At 40.4% G+C, this 20,590-nt stretch overlaps 2 protein-coding genes across 2 annotated transcripts; both read right to left on the bottom strand.

Moving 5' to 3' along the window:
• Positions 1-944: 944 nt before the first annotated feature.
• LOC127203031 (vomeronasal type-1 receptor 1-like) lies at positions 945-1,864 on the bottom strand. The gene is given in 2 exon segments (XM_051161846.1): positions 945-994; positions 997-1,864. Coding segments are annotated over 2 exon segments (918 nt in total).
• Positions 1,865-17,276: 15,412 nt separating this feature from the next.
• On the bottom strand, positions 17,277-18,196 carry LOC127203030 (vomeronasal type-1 receptor 1-like). The gene is given in 2 exon segments (XM_051161844.1): positions 17,277-17,326; positions 17,329-18,196. Coding segments are annotated over 2 exon segments (918 nt in total).
• Positions 18,197-20,590: the final 2,394 nt, after the last annotated feature.

Genomic DNA, 20,590 nt, shown 5'->3' with positions numbered 1-20,590 from the left:
ACCTGGTGGCACTCAGAGGAAAGATAGCAGGCTACCATGAAGAGACTTGATACTCTATGAGCATATAAAGGGGGAGGAAGTCCCCCACAGTCACAGTCATAGGAGGGGGGAGTAAGGGGAAAAAGGGAGGGAGGGAGGAATGGGAGGATACAAGGGATGGGATAACCATTAAGATGTAATATGAATAAATAAAAAAATAAAAAATATATATATAAAGAAAAGGTATGTGATGAAGTCCAAATAAATCATGGTAAAACTTATGTGAGAATTAGGTGGTCAACATCTCACTCTGCATCAAATGCTGGCCTGCAATTCACTGTCCATCACAGGCTGGCCTTGAACTCAAGGGCAGTCTATATTCCTTACTCAGTGTCCCAAGCATTAGGATTACATGTATTAGGCACCATGAAATTCCAGTTGCAAACACTAATGTATAAGCAGTGTGACAAGCTGCACAAACTCACGCAAGCTGAAATTTTCAGAAGAGATGGGAAAGAGGGTTCTGAGACTCCAGCCCTAGCTGGGAAGCTACTGCCAGTGGAGAGCTGCAAGTGAGGGGAGAGAGGATCACTTTCTTTGAACTATGGAGGCTGCTGAGTTTCTCATAACCCATTGAAGGGCACATACGCATGTGCATATGGAAATGCCAATTTGACTCCTAGGTTAGAAAATGAGTAAATAAATTTAGAAGGAACACATGTTAGAAGGAGATGTTTAAAAGGCTCTGTGGAAAGTGAAAAGCATATAGAGTGTGGATATGAACAAGACACATTGCGTACATATGTAAAAATAAAAAGAATAAAGAATAATATTTTAAGAGATGATTTTCTTTACCGATTAGAGTATTTATGCCTATTAGTATTATTAATGCTGTTTTCTGTGTTTGGAAGGATTAATGTGGTTTACAGCATGGAAAGATCACAGAACAAGGATTCTTGGAATGTCTATAGATCAACAGTAAGGGAGAAAGAGTAGGGAAGCCTGCAGTCAAAATTTCATTGATCTGACTCAACCAGAGATGGGAAGCTATATAAGAAGTGTGAAAGAAGGTGCAAATACAATCTAGAACATAAAAGTTCACAAACATGACCACCAGCATCAGGATAGTGTGGGCTGCTCTGGTCTCAGGGGGTGCTCTCTGGTCATCACTGAAGGTGTGAATGTGCCGCAGTCTCTGACGGTGTCTATGCAAGAAGATCACCATGGAGACACTAGTTGAGACCATGATGCCGATGAAGATGGTATCATGAGCAAAGCGCAAGAAAGTCACCTCTACACCAAAACCAGAGGTAGAGCAGACCCACTTTCTTTTAGAGTCAGTGTCATTGCGTGTGCTCTGTGGACCAGCAAGTTTCATTGGAATGTAGATATTATTTAAAACACTGAAGAACCAGCAACTGTAACAAGAATAACTCACAATGTTGGGAGTAGTTCGTCGGAGGATCACTCTACCCCAGTTACCAGGAACAAGAGTGACAAACTGACAAGTGCTGAGGACACAGGTGGAGCACAAGTTTGAGCTCCGGGCTACCACGCGAGTGTAGTAGTCATATTTACATGTGAAGTCATTTCGAGGCCTCCGTGTAAACAAAACCATATTGTTTGGAAAAGCAGTGAGGAGGAGAATCAAGGCATTGGCCACAGCCACGTGGGTGAGAACCACCTGTGTGGGCCTCCGTCCAGAGCCAGTCAAGATAGGAGAGAAATTATGCACAAACAGAAGGATGTTGGCCACAGTCCCAAGCCCAACCTGGCAAAGCAAGAAGATCTGAAGAGCGACTTCCTCAGTGGTTTTCAGGGCTTTATTCTGAGAGGAAACGGCAAGGGCTTCAGTGGACACAGTAGTGGTGATCAGTGTTGACATGGAGACTCTTCTCAAGTGTCTGAGCTTTTACATTGAGTTAGAGGATTTTCTTCATCTGGGAAAAACTACTGTATCACATCATAGGCACTTCACTAAGCAAACATTGCATGCATATTGACTCAGAATATGACTTGTACTTCCTGTTCCTTCTCCTACTTCAAAAGGGAAGATGGTGTGACTAGCAGAACTCTTTGTTGGAAAACAACCACCTAACCTACATTCAAACATTACCTGGGTTTAGTAGACAGTGATATTTTTCACCATTACAGTTTATTTCCACTTCATTCTTTATGTTATAATAATGTATCAAGGAAACACAAGTGCATGTTTAGTATAAACTTAGTACCTGAGTTAAACATAAGGAGAATGTTGTCTTGGCTTTTGAGACATTTTCATACTATTCAGCAACATGACAGAATCCATTGTATTTCTGATAAAGTTGGTAGTGGTCTGATCACACAGATGGACTGAGGTTTACATGTATATCCTCTTCTGTGTGAAAAAAATCTCCTGCAGCCAGAGTTTCACTTATTTATAATTTTCTGTATCTTAATTGTTTCTTATTTTACTAAGTAGTCATGTCCCTGAGATTTTCCTGAGTCGTTTCTAGGTTCTGCTAGTCACATTCAAATCTTAATCACTGTCACTATTAAACCCTCTGCACAGACATTATTTCAAGACTAAAATTCTGAGTGCTTCTGTTTAGTCTGAAACTTTACCTGGATCTGTCTACGAGACCAGCGTTCCAGCCATCAGCTAAAAATTTGCCCCCCACACAAAGATGTCCTATCAATGCCATTTTCATCTGCATGCCAACCAGTGAGACAGAAAGTAACTTGAGACAACACACAAGCATTTAACTGTTCTCACTAAACTGTAGAGACTTCTGGAAGTACCAATTATTCCCATTGGCTTCAGAAGACACCGTGAGGTGCAGAAGGGAGATGTGGGTTTTAATCAAGATCTACAATGACTAGAATTCTATGCACTCAACCATAGCAAGGACAAGCTGCTTACAGGGACTGGATGCTAACACCAGCAAACACTCACTGCAGGAGGAATGACAGCTCTGAGTCTTTTCCAGCAGAAGATCCCATTGTGTCTATTTCCCTGAGACACAATGCAAGGAATACATACCTGGTCCATTTTTTTTCTTGGAGTTTGGTGCAGACCATCCTCAGGACAGGTGAGCTCACGATGCTGGAACTCATAAAAGAATAGGGTACCTCCACTGATACCCCTCAGATTGCCCATTACCATGTTATGTCATGTCAGTAACAGTGGAGAGTTTAGGACGCCTCCAGTGAATTTGATCCCCACAGCAGAACCCTGTGAGACACTTCTAGCAATTATTGATGATTGGAACTTGGAACTTAATGAGCAGCTGAGCAAAGGTTAGAAAAGTTTTGCCATGATCCTTTGAGAGAATCTAAGTTCTGCTTTGATGTTGTAATCTGAGGTGGGGACTTTGATCAAGAACTCATTTAGGATATGAATTCCAGTCGACCACTTATTGTTACTTTTCTTTTTTCATTTTTACTTCAAGTAACTTTCCACTGTTCCAAAACCATTACCAAAAGTTGTTGAAATTCATCACTGAAAGTTGTTAAAAATCCTTTCATAAAGACCATCAGCCTGTGATGAAGGGGTTGGTATCCTTCATGAAGTTGCAGTCTAACTTCTTGTTGCCCATTGAAGCACAGTGCTGTGTAGTTGAGGGCAACGCCCCTTACTCCAGAGTCTCAATGTTCTTAATGAGAACTCACTTTCAGGTACACCTTAACTTGCGTTCTGAAATACCAACCATCCCTTTTTCCTTATGCTCCTCAAAGACTTATTTGACTGATATATTCTGGAGAATCTTGACTGAGAGAGGCAGTCAGGGACATATAGGCACATATACAAAGCAACCACTAAGAAATATAGATGACCAGATATTGTGATGTACACTCTACTCCCACTACTCGAAGGGTAGATTTAGGAGGGTTACAGGTTCTAGTCCAGCCTCACTCACAAAACAATTTCAGTGGAAATGTGTGTTACATAGTAATACTCTGTCTCAAGAGAAATACAACCAAAGAAATAAAAATCCTAAGAATTTCAGCAATAGCATAAGAACTTAAATAAATTTGGATCTGAGTTTATAAGTTGATGGTAGGGTGTTTATCTAACATAAATATGTGTTTAAGCTCAATTGGTAGCAATAAAAACAATGCTTTTAAAATTGAAATCAATTTTATTTGGAAAATTAAATATAGATCATAGCTTAAAATGTTAGAGATTTTTTCCATCTTATTTTTTTATTGGTGTTTTGGCTGCATGTATGTCTGTGTACTATGTGTGTGCAGTGCCCACGGAGGTCAGATCCTCTGGCAGTGGAATTGCTGATAATTATGAACTGCCAGAGAGGCACTGGGCACCCACCCTAGATTCTCTGAAGAGCAGCCAGTCTCCTTAACTGCTAAACCATGTATCCATTCCCATCAAAGACTTTATACAAATTCTTTCTTTCAATTCTATAAAGATTTTAAAAAACTTTATTACTTCCAAATATGTTTTATTTTCCTTTGACATTTCATAAGCATGTACAATGTGTCTTCATCTAATGCACCCCCAACTCCCAACTCTGACTCAAGCTGGCCTGTCCTACATGAACTCCTTCCACTTTCATGTCCTCATCTTTTTCCCTTTTACTGAGAGTGTATCTCTTTCCTTACATAACATATCCTGATTATGGTTTCCCTCCCTCTACTTCTACCAGTTTCTCTCCACCTCCTTGCCCATGTAGATCTACTGCCTTTCTGTTTCTCATTAGAAAACCAACAAGCTTCTATGGGATAATAATACAAGAAAATATAATAAGACAAAACACAGTTTACATATCTGAATAGGACAACACAAAAAGGAAGAACAGAGGACAAGAAAAGGCACAACAAACACAAACAGACACAAAAAGCCACTAGTTTGCACACTCAGGAATCCCATAAAGACAGTAAACTGGAAGCCATGACATATATGCAAAGGACCTGTAGGGTAAAAAGAGATAAAGAAAATAAAAATAGAAACAAAATAAAAATAAATAAGAAATGAAAAAACAAAACCCAATATTATTAGGCCAAAATCTCCAAACATGCTGTTGAATTTATTTTCTTTTGTCCATTGACTCCTGGGCACGTGGCTTACCCTTACCTAGCTATCCCCGTAGTGAGGCTCCCTTGGAAAAACTCAATTTACATCGCAAGTGGTGATCAATTGGACATAGATTCTGGGTTCTGGATGGGGGTATGTGTCTACTTCCTCTTTCAGCTCTAGGACCTCCTCTGGTGCAGACCTGTGTATGTCATGTGAGTGCTGCCTTAGTGTCTGGGAGTTCATGGGCGCTGATCTTATTGACTTAGAGGGCCTTGATTCCTTGGCGTTTTCCCTCCACCCTGGCTCTTACACACTTCCAATCTCCTCTTCACCTCTTCACAGGGTTCCTTAAGGCCTGAAAAGATGGCTTTGCTGTAGGCGTCCTGTTTAGGGCTGTGTATTGCAAGGTCTCTCACTCTCTGCGTGATGTCTGGCTGTGGATCTCTGTATGTTTTCCAACATGCTGCAGAGGGAAGATTCTCTGATGAAGGCTGAGCAAGACTCTGATGTGTGAGTATAGAAGATGGTCAGAAGGTCATTTTATGTTCTTTTAATAGAAGAATAGTATTTGGTTTTGCCCTAGCTGGCAAGACCATCTTTTCTCAGGTCCTTGGTCACCTAAGCAGTGCCGGGTATCGGTTCTATCTTGTGAACTGGGCCTTATGTCAAATCAGATATTGCTTAGTTAGTCCCACAAAGTTTGTGCCACCATTGTCCTAGCATATTCTGAAGGCAAGAAACCATTTAATATCCCCATTTCTGAGGGTGGGAGCTGTACGTGACAAGGGAGGGGGCTGCAACTGGGATATAAAGTGAACAAATTTTTAAAAAAGTACATAAAAAACAAACAAAAAAAGAAGTGTTAACAAATTTTTAACATAGAATCTCTTACAAAAACACATCCAGACACATAAAAACAATAGAACATTAAGCGAGTTTGCTCATTTGTTTTTGGTTTTTAGTGACGGGGTCTCCCTGTGTAGACGTGGCTATACTGGAACTGAACCTGTAGACCCAGATGTCCTCATCCAGTAAACCTAGAACTCAGAGAACCGCCTGCCTCTCCTAAGATGAAAGAAAGGCTCTACCACCCCAACTCTTCTTAGTTTCTTTTTTTGAAAAACGGTTTCGTGGACAGTCCTGGATGTCCTGGAACTGGCTCTGGAGAGCAGCCTGGCCTTGATCTCACAGAGCCTACTGTGCTTCCTGAGCGTGGGGATGATGTTTGTCATGTGACACTATGCCTGCTTTCTTATTTATTTATATTTATTTTTAATTAGATGTTTTGTGGCCTCTCAAAGAATCTACTGACTTTGTCCTTTTTGTCACTCATTATTATTTTATTCGGTTTTAGTGCTGGGACCAAGGGCATGTGCCATCACGCCAGGCTAAACATTAAAGTTTTTATGTTGCGCCAGGTGTGGTGGCGCACGGCCTTTAACCCCAGCACTTGGGAGGCAGAGGCAGGTGGTTCTCTGTGAGTTCCAGGTCAACCTGCTCTACAAAGTGAGTCCCAGTCAGCCAGGGCTACACAGAGAAACCCTGTCCTGAAAAACAAAACAACAACAAAAATCATTGTGTCTGACAGCAGTATGCTGTTACTGTTCATGCTCTGACATTGACATACTGTGGTTGTGAAAAACAGCGTTTTTATTTTCAGACATAAAGCTTGGATCACTTGCGGTGAACCTTGTGGTAAATTTGCGGGGGGTCTCTGTAGCAAAATGACATAAACTAAGTGGTTTATGACTACAGAAAGTTAAGGATGTGGCTTGACTGCTAGCGTGCTTGCCTAGCATGTCCACAACCCAGGGTTCGATCCTTAGCAGCACAGAAAATCAGGTGCGGTGGTGCACACCTGCAACCAGAACCTGGGAGCTGAAAGCAGGGGGATTAGAAGTTCAGAGCCATCCTTGGCTATGCAGTGAGTTTTGCAGCTAGCCCACAGTACTAGACACTCTACCTCAAGCCAAGCAACTCCAATAACACCAAAAACTCTTAAGAATTGTATCACCTCATACTTTGTGAGTCTCGAGGTTCCAAGTCAGGGGTCAGCAGAGTCACGCTCCCTCCTCAGGGCACCCTTGGCTCCTGGTTTGCTGAAAATCTCTGCCATCGCCCATTTTCCTTGCAGCTACTAAACCCCTTGATTATCACTCTACAGTCTTCATGCGTTCCCGGTTCCACACAGTTAACCTTAGAAGGACTAATTACATCTCTAACAATTTTTTTTGGGCCACCTTTTGAGGTATTAGAAACAGGAGTCTGCTGTATTTATTTAGCTCAGGAGCCACAACTCAAAACCCAGGCCATCAGTAAAACTGGGCACCAGGGCAAATGTCTGTAATCCCAGACGTCGGGAAGCAGAGGCTGGTGGATATCCGTGAGTTCCCATTCCAGTCACCCAACCACCCATAACTACCTATCCATTCCTCTTCCCTTCCCTAACACCGTCCAGCTCTACCCCCTAGTCTCTTACTCTATACCTAATGTCTGTTGTTCTACTGATAGTAGCTAGTTTATCATTGACTTAACAACTAAAAGACCCATATAACCAAATAATACTGTATTTGTCTTTCTCTCTGAATGACTCCACTCAGGGTGATATTTTTTTTAGTTCCACTCATTTACCTGTGAGTTACATGGTGACACTTTTAGAAAATTACTTTTTCCTCACCTTTTGCCAGAGAAAGCCTCTCTGATAAGGACTGGACAAGGCGCTGGTCTATGAATACAGCAGAATACCATTAGGAATCATTTCATTATTTTTTTTTCTTGCCTGCTATGTTTGGCTCTACTGTAGGTGTCTGGGCAATCCAGTCTCTAGTCCCTGGCCTTCCAGGCCGTGAGGGTGTGGGCTCCCTCTTGTGTTGTGGGCCTCAAATTAGACTACTCCCACAAGTTCTGTGCTGCTATTGTCCCAGCACATCTTGCAGGATGTCATTTTAAGAAATTAATTTATTCAGTTTATATCCCAATCGTAACTCCTTCCCTCCTCTCCTCCCAGTCCCACCCTCCCTCCATTTTCCCTGTGTCCCCCTGTTTATTCTGTTTCTATTTTGTTTAATATTTTGGTGTTAACTCTGCTTTGATAATCTGGTAGGAATCTGTAGTAAAAGCACCTTGCCCTGGTCTTTTTGATTGGAAGACTTTTAATGACTGCTTCAACTTCATTAGGGTCATTAATTTCATTACAGGTCTGTTTAAATTGTTTACCCGATCTTGATTTGGTAAGTGGTGTGTATCAAGAAAATCATCAGTTTCTTTTAGAGTTTCCAGTGTGTTGTAGCACACTTCTTAAAAAATGTGTTCATATGATTTCCTGTATTTAACCAGTGTCTGTTTCTATGCCCTTATTTTGATTTCTAATTTTTGTTAATTTGGATCTTCTTTCTCTACCTTTTAGTTAATGTGGATAATGGTTTGTTGTCGATCTTATTTATTTTCTCAAAGAACCAACTCTTTGTTTCATTGGTTCTTTATTTTTTTTTTTTTTATGAAAAGAATTGTATGATTCACTCCTGAGTTCTGTTATTTCTTTCAGTCTACTACCTTCTTTTTGTTCCATAGCTTTCAGGAGTGCTGTTAAATTACTAATATGAGATCTTTCCATTAAGAAAAATGTAGGCACTTATTTTTATGAACTTGCCTGTCACAGTTGCCTTCATTGAGTCCCTTAAATTTGGGTATGTTGTGTATTCATTTTCATTAAGTTCTAGGAAGTCTTTAATTTCTTTATTAATATGTCTTGCCGTGTTTTAAAAACTTTAGTAGTGAGTTTTTCAGCTTCCATGAGTTTGTGAGTTTTCTGTTGTTGTTGCTATACAACTTTAATTCATGATGATCTAATAAGCTGCAGGGTTTTATTTCAATTTTCTTGCATCTGTTGCTATTTGTTTTGTGACCAAGTATGTGGTGGAGAAATTTCCATGAGGTACAGAGTAAAAGATATATTCTTTTGTGTTGGTGTAAAGTGTTCTATAGGTATCTGTTAGCTCCAGCATTTCTCTGTTTAGATTTTGTCTGGATGACCTGTCTATTGGCAAGAGCCGGGTAGTGAAGCCTCCCACTCTCACGATGTGATGGTCAATATGTAATTTAAGCTGCAGTAATGTTTCTTTTATAAGCTTGAGTGCACAGTGTCTGGTGCCCAGATCCTAAGGATTGCCATGTGCTCTTGCTTGAATTTTTCTCTGATGAGAATATAGTGTCCTTCCTTATCTCTTCATATTAGCTTTTTTAAAAAAAGTAATCTTGTCAGATATTAGAATGAGTTCACCAGCTTGCTTCTTAGGCCCATTTGCTTGGAATAACTTTACCATCCTTTTACCGTAAGGTAATGTCTATCTTGAATGATAAGGTATATTTCTTGTATACAGGAGAAGGATGGAGCCTCTTTTTTTTTTTTTTAATCTACTGTCAGTCTGTTTTTCTTTAGAGCATTGATGTTGAGAGGCATCAGTGACAGTATTTGTTGATTCCTGTTATTTGGTTGTTGCTGTTGTTGTATGTGTGCTTACATCCATGTGTGCATGTGTGCATGTGTGCATGTGAATGTGTGTGCTTTTCCTCTTTTTGTTTGTTAGTCTGGTATTATTTTTTCCCCGTGGTTTTTTGGATGTGTTTAACCCCTTTTGGTTGATGTTTTCTTTCTAGCACCTTCAGTAGGGATGAACTTATACATAGCTATAGTTCAAATTTGTCTTTCCCATGGAGTGTGTTGTTTTCTTCATCTATGCTGTTGGAAAGTTTTGCTGAGCATAGTAGTCTGGGCTGCCCTCTGTGGCCTCTTAGAGTCTGAGCACATCTGTACAGTCTGAGCACATCTGTGTAGTCAGAGCACATCTGTGTAGTCAGAGCACATCTGTGTAGTCTGAGCACATCTGTACAGTCTGAGCACATCTGTACAGTCTGAGCACATCTGTGTAGTCTGAGCATATATGTACAGTCTGAGCCCATCTGTACAGTCTGAGCACATCTGTACAGTCTGAGCACATCTGTGTAGTCTGAGCACATCTGTACAGTCTGAGCACATCTGTGTAGTCTGAGCACATCTATACAGTCTGAGCACATCTGTGTAGTCTGAGCACATCTGTACAGTCTGAGCACATCTGTACAGTCTGAGCACATATCTACAGGCCCTTTTGGTTTTCAATGTCTTCATTGACATGTCAGGTATAATTCTGGAAGGTCTGTCTTTATATTCTATGTGGTCTTTCTCCCCTTGGAACTTTGAATATTCTTTATTCATTCTGTATGTTTAATGTTTTGATCATTATTTGCTGATGGGACTTTCTCTTTAGGTGCAGTGTCTTTGGGTTCTGTAAGTTACTTATACCTTCATAGGCATCTTTTTACTTAGGTTAGGGAAATTTTCTTCTATCATTTTTTTAGTTTGATTTGAGTTTCTCCCCATCCTCTGTTTCTGTTATTTGTTGATTCGGTCTTTTGATAGTGTGCCTGATTCTCTTGATGTTTGTTCCAGGATTGTTTTAGATTCAACATTTTCTTTGACTGAGGTATATTTTTGTTTTTAAAAAATCATGTCTTCAATGCCCGAGATTCTTTCTTCTATCTTGTTTATTTTGTCGGTGAGGCTTGCCTCTGAACTTCCTTTTAGAGTTCCTAAAATTTTTATTTTCAGATTTTCCTCAGTATGTTTTTTTATTGATTCTTTTCCCATTTTAGGCCTTGAGCTATTTTAATCGTTCCTACCATTTCCTCTTTGTGTTTTGTTGGGTTTATTTAAGGGATTTATACATTTCCTCTTTAAGGACTTCCACCATATTCATACAGGCTGGTTTGAATCTTCTTCTGTGCTTCAGCTCTGCTGCAGTGCTCATGGCCTGCGGTGGTACCGTTGTAGGCCTCAAATGGAGACATACTTCCTTGTGTTTCTTGATTGTGTTTTTATGTTGAGGCTCCTGGGAATGCAAAGATTGTATGTCTAGGCGATGGTATCTGGTCTTGTGTTTGTTGAGTGGATATTTTGTTTTTTGTTTCTTCTCTGGTTCTTAGAGTCTGGTGGCTGCATCATGCCTGGTAGGAAATTCTTCTGGGATCCTGGTATATGTGGCTACCTGGGGTTCCAGGTAAAATACATTTTTGGGTATTGGCAGTTGACACTCAGGCATGGGGATGGGCTCGGGGAGGAAAAGGATTCCATATAAGGGAGGGACACAGGGGATTCTATCAGTGTCTGCTCAATTCTCTGGGAATGGGGCAGAGAGTGAGGGGAGGCCACAGCAGAAGGTCTACTACAGATCTGAGGATGAGACTAGGGGATTGGACCTTGAGATACAGATGAAGATTTATAGTTAGCCTATTTGCTTAAGTGGCTAGTGTGGCCTGTGGGGTCTGAGATAAAGTATTGTGTAGGGAAAGGGGGTATTAGAGGGGAAGAGCTGTGCGGTCTACTGGAGATGGGAGAAGGAGGGAAGGGAGGCTGCAGTGTTTGCTGCAGAGCTGGGGATGAGCTTGGGTGGTGGGGACAGGATTTGGAGGAATGGTAGAGGTGAAGATCTGCAGTTAGCCTACCTGTTTCCTTGGTCTGTTTCCTTGTTTGCTGGTTTAAAGCAATAAGTGGGAGAAAGGCTAGGAAGAAGTGATGTGTGTGGTCCACTGGAGATGTGGGCAGTGGGGTGTAGAAGTGAGGCTGTAGCAGATGGTTGAAAATGGTTGGTTGGATTTGGAGGAGCAGAGAGGGAGATGTGAAGATATGCAGTCAGCCTGCCTGCCTCCCTGGATAGAATGGCCTGTAGGTTCTCAAGGAATCCCTTCTGCTTTCATGTAACATATATCCAGTAACCCTCCTCCTTGACTTTCTTCTTTCCTTTAAGAAAATCTTTTCCCATGCCATTGTCTCCTCTCTGATATGAACACACACACGCACATACACACATACCACACCCAAAACCATACACACAAGCACACATACACATGTGCATACTCACAGAAACCACACAGACCATACATCACATCCCCATCTACACAAAAACACACAATACGCAAACACACAAACACACAATAACACATGCATACTAATAGAAGGCACACACACACATGTACCACAACTGAACACATACTCATAGACAAAGCCACATGCACATACATACATGTATATTCACACAAGGCACATGGAACACACACACACACACACACACACACACACACTCACTCACATATGTACCTGCACACATCTAAGTTCCATATATAAAAAAAACCCCATGTGGTATCGTATTTTTTTCTGAGTCTCACAAATTTAGCTTACTATGTCTTTAGTATAGAGATGCAGTTGACCTGACTGGAGTAAAAGCCAGGATCCAACTGCTTGTTGTCTCTGAGAAACACTTGTCATTGGCATAGACGCAGAGTGATAATGAAAGGTTGAAAGTCAGCTTGTCAAATGAAGAGAAGTTGTAAAACAGGCTGGTGCATTTGTACTGGTGTCAATTAAGCAGATTTCAAACCCAGACTGGTACTAACAGACAAAGAAGACTATTCTAAATTAATGAAGAAAACAATCTTCAAGGAGGTATTACACATATATACTATATATTGGAGCTCACAGTATTATAAGAAAATGTGGGTGTCCTAAAACTCACCGGGTCTTTTATCCATGACTCAGGGAGGCAGATTTTGGACTTCCATCTTACTTATGAGTCCTCTTCACTCATTATTTATTTATTTATTTATTTATTTATTTATTTATTTATTTATTATTATTATTGTTGTTGTTGAGACAGAGTGTCTCTATGTAGCCCTGGATTTCCTGTAACTTACTCTGAACACCAGGCTGTTCTACAACTCAGAGATCCACCTGCCTCTGCCTCCCAAGTGCTGGGATTAAATGAATACACCACTACTATGGCCTGGCTCATTTATTTTGTATTCAATTTGTGTGTATGGATGTGTTTTTGCTGTGGGGTTTTAAAAAATTATCGATTTTACATCCTATCTACAGTTTTTTCTGCCTCCTCTCCTCCCATTGGCCCCTAATGCCCACCTCCCCTCTCCAACCCCCATCCACTCCTCCATAACTTTTCAAAAAATGAAGGCTTACATGGATATCAACCATCCATGGCATATCAAGTTGCAGTAAGACTAGCTTCTATTAAAGCTAGACAATGCAACCCAGTAGGGGTAAAAGCTCCTAAAAGCAGGAAACAGACTCAGAAATAGCTCCTGATCCCACTGTTAGGAGTCCCACAAAAAGACCAACTTACACAACTGTAACATATCTGAAGGCAGTCCCATTTAGGCTCCCTGGTTGTCAGTTCAGTCCCCGTGAGCCCCTTTGATCTCCGTGAATTGATTCTGTGTGCTGTTTTCTTTGTGGTGTCTTTGACCCCTCTGGAGCCTACAATCCTCCATGCCCCTTTTCTACAAGATTCCTCATCCTCCTGTTAATGTTTGGTTGTGGGTCTCTGTATCTGTTTTCATCAGCTGCTTGGTGAACCCTCCCTGAGGACAATTCTGCTATGCACCAATCTATAAGTGTAGTGGAATCTCATTAGGAATTATTTTGTCTCCATGGTCTCTTGGCTATCCAGCCCCTGGTGCTGAACATCAAGGCAGTGTTAGGACTTCTTCTGGTGGCATGGGCCTCAAGCTGGACCTGTTGTTGGTTAGTCACTCACCCACATTCTTGTACAACATTTACAGATTCTCCAACACACTTCCCAAACCACATTGTGGTTCTGCTTTTAATAAATTTGAAATGAAAACAAAATTTTATCACTTCCACCATTCCCTCTTTTTCTCTTTGGACCCTCCTATGATCTCCCCCTAACCACCTCCCATGTCCCTCACTGCCAAATTGATAGCGTCCTTTATTTTATTGTTGTTATTATTATTATTATGTACATATGCAGAGATGTATAAATAGAACTGCTGTGTGTGGGCATGTGAGGAAATATTTTTAAACTTTATTATAAAAACACTTTTGGAAATAAAGAAAATCACACACTAAAATTAACCATACCTCAAAAGTATACAACTCAACAAACTTATTTTTTTCCCTTTATAGCCTGATCCCAGCCCCTCCCTCCTACCCTCCCACTCCTACCCAAGTGTCCACTCTCTCACCCTCTCCTTCTCAAAGAATGGGTCACCAAACTTCTATATAGATAGAATAACCAGTTAGAATGGAAGTTATGGAGTTTCACATTGAATTTTACACTTCCATGTTTGGATATATTTTTATTCAATTACCCAACCACCAAACCAAAAAATCCATGACAGAATTAGAGCTAGCAAAACAATGACTTTAAATCGTCTTTCATAATTTGTGCTTGTAACCTGTATTCGGCTCCCTTTTGTTCTCTTATATTTAGAGTTTTTTCTTTTTTACATGTAGTCCTACCCACATGTACAGGTAAATATATATTATATAAATATTATATATATATCACATATATGGTATTGGATGGGTTCCATATTTGAGGAAGAACATGTTATTTTTTTTTTGAGACTGTGTAAGCTCATGTACTAGTGCACATTAAAAGGACATCAATTTCCCGAAAGATTTGTGGTTTTCTCTTTACTTGGAGCTGAGTAGTATTCCATTTTATACGTTTATCGAGTTTTCATTATCCAATCATCTGTGATGAACAACTTGGTTGATTCTGGTACTTTGCTATAGTGAATAAAGCAGCAAAAACTTCATATGGGTGCAACAAAAATTTCTGTCGTGGGATGTGGCAATCTGTGGGTGTTTTCCCAGGAGGGCAATGGAAGGGTTATGTAGTAGTTCTATTTAAAAAAATTTTTTTATTAATTTATTCTTGTTACATCTCAATGGTTATCCCATCCCTTGTATCCTCCCATTCTTCCCTCCCTCCCATTTTCCCATTATTCCCCTCCCCTATGACTGTTCCTGAGGGGGATTACCTCCCCCGATATATATATTTTTTTTTTGAGAAATCTCAAAACTGATTTTCACAATGGTTGTGTTAATTTGCACTCCCACAATACTGAGTGAGGTTTCCTTATCTCCGTTCTCTCCAACCTTTGTTGTCAGGTTTATTGGTGACAGGCATTTCTGACACAGGCGAGGTGGTATCGCACAGTAGGTTAATTTTCATTTCCTTGATGGCTAGGGATACTGAACACTTTACTAAATTGTTATTGCCTGTTTGTGTTTCTTTTTTGAAGGCTGCCTGTTCTTTACCAAACTTAAGATTGACAAAGTTGTAGCTAATCTGACCAAATGAAAGAGGGAGGAGATGCAAATTAGAAAAGTTAGGCATCAAAAGGTTGTCATTACAATGGACTGTGATGAAATACAGAATTTCAATCATTTCAATGATACATACTATTTACACAGCCTGATAACACAGAAAAACATAGAAGAATTGTTAAAAGTAGCCATCTAACAACACTAAGCTCCGGTGATGTAAATAACTTAAACAGATCCATTGTAAGCAATGAGACTGAACCTGTTATTAAAAGCTTCCCCTGAAAGAAAAGCCCAGGTGTTCCACTACTGAATCCTACCAAAGTCTCAAGGAAGACTTTATAGTAATTAAGAATCATGAGGAAAAGGAGAAGGAAGGGTTGAAAGAGCTAGAGGGGTCAAGGACATCACAAGAAAACCCACAGAATCAACTAACCTGGGCCCACAGTGGCTCACAGAGACTGAACCACCCACCAGAGAACATGCATGGGACAGGCTTACCCTCTGCACATATGTAACGGTCGTGTAGCTTGGTCTTCACGTGGGACTCCTAACAGCAGGAGCAGGGCTGTCTCTGGCACTGCTACCTGCCTTCAGATCCATTTACCCTAACTGGGCTGCCTTGCTTCAATAGAAAATCTGCCTAGTCTTACTGCGACTTTATATACCAATGGGAGTTGATATCCATGGGAGCCCCCCCTTTCCTGCTTTAAAGGGAAGAGGGTAGATGGGGAGTTGGTAAGGGCAGAAGAAGAGACTTGTAGGAGAGGAGGCAGGAGAAGCTGTGATTGGGACGTAAAGTAAACAAATAAATAACAATAATAAAAGAACTATTTGTTCTACAATATGAACTGATGGACCAAAGTTCATTTTATGAAGCCAGTATTGTCTTGGTACCCAAATGAAGTAAAAAGAAAACCACAGTCCAATTTCTTTGATGAAAATAGATGTAATATTCTTAAATAAACACTTAAAAACTGAATTTATAAATGCATTAAGCAGAACATATATTATGATTAGCGAGGCTTATCCCTGAAGGGCAATGCTGGTTTGAATCAAATTAATAGACATAGCACAATATATAGATAAACCTATGGGCAGAAACCAGATAATCATTTTCATTGATGTTGAAAGTGTGTGTAATGTCCCTAGATGGGGGAGACCTGGTGGCCCTCAGAGGAAGGATAGAAGGCTACCACGAAGAGACTCGATACCCTATGAGCATATAAAGGGGGAGGAAGTCCCCCACAGTCACAGTCATAGGAGGGGGGAATAAGGGGAAAAAGGGAGGGAGGGAGGAATGGGAGGATACAAGGGATGGGATAACCATTAAGATGTAATATGAATAATTAAAAAAATAAAAAAAATATATAAAGAAAAGGTATGTGATGAAGTCCAAATAAATCATGGTAAAACTTATGTGAGAATTAGGTGGTCAACATCTCACTCTGCATCAAATGCTGGCCTGCAATTCACTGTCCATCACAGGCTGGCCTTGAACTCAAGGGCAGTCTATATTCCTTACTCAGTGTCCCAAGCATTAGGATTACATGTTTTAGGCACCATGAAATTCCAGTTGCAAATGCTAATGTATAAGCAGTGTGACAAGCTGCACAAACTCACACAAGCTGAAATTTTCAGAAGAGATGGGAAAGAGGGTTCTGAGACTCCAGCCCTAGCTGGGAAGCTACTGCCAGTGGAGAGCTGCCAGTGAGGGGAGAGAGGATCACTTTCTTTGAACTATGGAGGCTGCTGAGTTTCTCATAACCCATTGAAGGGCACATACGCATGTGCATATGGAAATGCCAATTTGACTCCTAGGTTAGAAAATGAGTAAATAAATTTAGAAGGAACACATGTTAGAAGGAGATGTTTAAAAGGCTCTGTGGAAAGTGAAAAGCATATAGAGTGTGGATATGAACAAGACACATTGCGTACATATGTAAAAATAAAAAGAATAAAGAATAATATTTTAAGAGATGATTTTCTTTACCGATTAGAGTATTTATGCCTATTAGTATTATTAATGCTGTTTTCTGTGTTTGGAAGGATTAATGTGGTTTACAGCATGGAAAGATCACAGAACAAGGATTCTTGGAATGTCTATAGATCAACAGTAAGGGAGAAAGAGTAGGGAAGCCTGCAGTCAAAATTTCATTGATCTGACTCAACCAGAGATGGGAAGCTATATAAGAAGTGTGAAAGAAGGTGCAAATACAATCTAGAACATAAATGTTCGCAAACATGACCACCAGCATCAGGATAGTGTGGGCTGCTCTGGTCTCAGGGGGTGCTCTCTGGTCATCACTGAAGGTGTGAATGTGCCGCAGTCTCTGACGGTGTCTATGCAAGAAGATCACCATGGAGACACTAGTTGAGACCATGATGCCGATGAAGATGGTATCATGAGCAAAGCGCAAGAAAGTCACCTCTACACCAAAACCAGAGGTGGAGCAGACCCACTTTCTGTTAGAGTCAGTGTCATTGCGTGTGCTCTGTGGACCAGCAAGTTTCATTGGAATGTAGATATTATTTAAAACACTGAAGAACCAGCAACTGTAACAAGAATAACTCACAATGTTGGGAGTAGTTCGTCGGAGGATCACTCTACCCCAGTTACCAGGAACAAGAGTGACAAACTGACAAGTGCTGAAGACACAGGTGGAGCACAAGTTTGAGCTCCGGGCTACCACGCGAGTGTAGTAGTCATATTTACATGTGAAGTCATTTCGAGGCCTCCGTGTAAACAAAACCATATTGTTTGGAAAAGCAGTGAGGAGGAGAATCAAGGCATTGGCCACGGCCACGTGGGTGAGAACCACCTGTGTGGGCCTCCGTCCAGAGCCAGTCAAGATAGGAGAGAAATTATGCACAAACAGAAGGATGTTGGCCACAGTCCCAAGCCCAACCTGGCAAAGCAAGAAGATCTGAAGAGCGACTTCCTCAGTGGTTTTCAGGGCTTTATTCTGAGAGGAAACGGAGAGGGCTTCAGTGGACACGGTAGTGGTGATCAGTGTTGACATGGAGACTCTTCTCAAGTGTCTGAGCTTTTACATTGAGTTAGAGGATTTTCTTCATCTGGGAAAACTACTGTATCACATCATAGGCACTTCACTAAGCAAACATTACATGCATATTGACTCAGAATATGACTTGTACTTCCTGTTCCTTCTTCTACTTCAAAAGGGAAGATGGTGTGACTAGCAGAACTCTTTGTTGGAAAACAACCACCTAACCTACATTTGAACATAACCTGGCTTTAGTAGACAGTGATATTTTTCACCATTACAGTTTATTTCCACTTCATTCTTTATGTTATAATAATGCATCAAGGAAACACAAGTGCATGTTTAGTATAAACTTAGTACCTGAGGTAAACATAAGGAGAATGTTGTCTTGGCTTTTGAGACATTTCATACTATTCATCAACATGACAGAATCCATTGTATTTCTGATAAAGTTGGTAGTGGTCTGATCACACAGATGGACTGAGGTTTACATGTATATCCTCTTCTGTGTGAAAAAAATCTCCTGCAGCCAGAGTTTCACTTATTTATAATTTTCTGTATCTTAATTGTTTCTTATTTTACTAAGTAGTCATGTCCCTGAGATTTTCCTGAGTCGTTTCTAGGTTCTGCTAGTCACATTCAAATCATAATCACTGTCACTATTAAACCCTCCGCACAAATATAATTCAAGACTAAAATTCTGAGTGCGTCTGTTTAGTCTGAAACTTTACCTGGATCTGTCTACGAGACCAGCGTTCCAGCCATCAGCTAAAAATTTGCCCCCCACACAAAAATGTCCTATCAATGCCATTTTCATCTGCGTGCCAACCAGTGAGACAGAAAGTAACTTGAGACAACACATAAGCATTTAACTGTTCTCACTAAACTGTAGAGACTTTTGGAAGTAACAATTATTGCTGTTGGCTTCAGAAGACACCGTGAGGTGCAGAAGGGAGAAGTGGGTTTTAATCAAGATCTACAATGACTAGAATTCTATGCACTCAACCATAGCAAGGACAAGCTTCTTACAGGGACTGGATGCTAACACCAGCAAACACTCACTGCAGGAGGAAGGACAGCTCTGAGTCTTCCCCAACAGAAGATCCCATTGTGTCTATTTCCCTGAGACACAATGCAAGGAATACATACCTGGTCCATTTTTTTTTCTTAGAGTTTGGTGCAGACCATCCTCAGGACAGGTGAGCTCACGGTGCTGGAACTCATAAAAGAATAGGGTACCTCCACTGATACCCCTCAGATTGCCCATTACCATGTTATGTCATGTCAGTAACAGTGGAGAGTTTAGGACGCCTCCAGTGAATTTGATCCCCACAGCAGAACCCTGTGAGACACTTCTAGCAATTATTGATGATTGGAACTTGGAACTTAATGAGCAGCTAGCTGAGCAAAGGTTAGAAAAGTTTTGCCATGATCCTTTGAGAGAATCTAAGTTCTGCTTTGATGTTGTAATCTGAGGTGGGGACTTTGATCAAGAACTCATTTAGGATATGAATTCCAGTCGACCACTTATTGTTACTTTTCTTTTTTCTTTTTTACTTCAAGTAACTTTCCACTGTTCCAAAACCATTACCAAAAGTTGTTGAAATTCATCACTGAAAGTTGTTAAAAATCCTTTCATAAAGACCATCAGCCTGTGATGAAGGGGTTGGTATCCTTCATGAAGTTGCAGTCTAAATTCTTGTTGCCCATTGAAGCACAGTGCTGTGTATTTGAGGGCAACGCCCCTTACTCCAGAGTCTCAATGTTCTTAATGAGAACTCACTTTCAGGTACACCTTAACTTGCGTTCTGAAATACCAACCATCCCTTTTTCCTTATGCTCCTCAAAGACTTATTTGACTGATATATTCTGGAGAATCTTGACTGAGAGAGGCAGTCAGGGACATATAGGCACATGTACAAAGCAACCATTAAGAAATATAGATGACCAGATATTGTGATATACACTCTACTCCCACTACTCGAAGGGTAGATTTAGGAGGGTTACTGGTTCTAGTCCAGCCTCACTCACAAAACAATTTCAGTGGAAATGTGTGTTACATAGTAATACTCTGTCTCAAAAGAAATACAACCAAAGAAATAAAAATCCTAAGAATTTCAGCAATAGCATAAGAACTTAAATAAATTTGGATCTGAGTTTATAAGTTGATGGTAGGGTGTTTATCTAACATGAATATGTGTTTAAGCTCAATTGGTAGCAATAAAAATAATGCTTTTAAAATTGAAATCAATTTTATTTGGAAAATTAAATATAGATCATAGCTTAAAATGTTAGAGATTTTTTCCATCTTATTTTTTTATTGGTGTTTTGGCTGCATGTATGTCTGTGTACTATGTGTGTGCAGTGCCCACGGAGGTCAGATCCTCTGGCAGTGGAATTGCTGATAAT

This window comes from Acomys russatus, chromosome 19 (assembly GCF_903995435.1).
Source record: "Acomys russatus chromosome 19, mAcoRus1.1, whole genome shotgun sequence".
Lineage (NCBI taxonomy): Eukaryota > Metazoa > Chordata > Mammalia > Rodentia > Muridae > Acomys > Acomys russatus.
The sequence above is the reverse complement of the archived record's forward strand: the minus strand, read 5'-3'. Positions and strand labels throughout refer to the sequence as shown.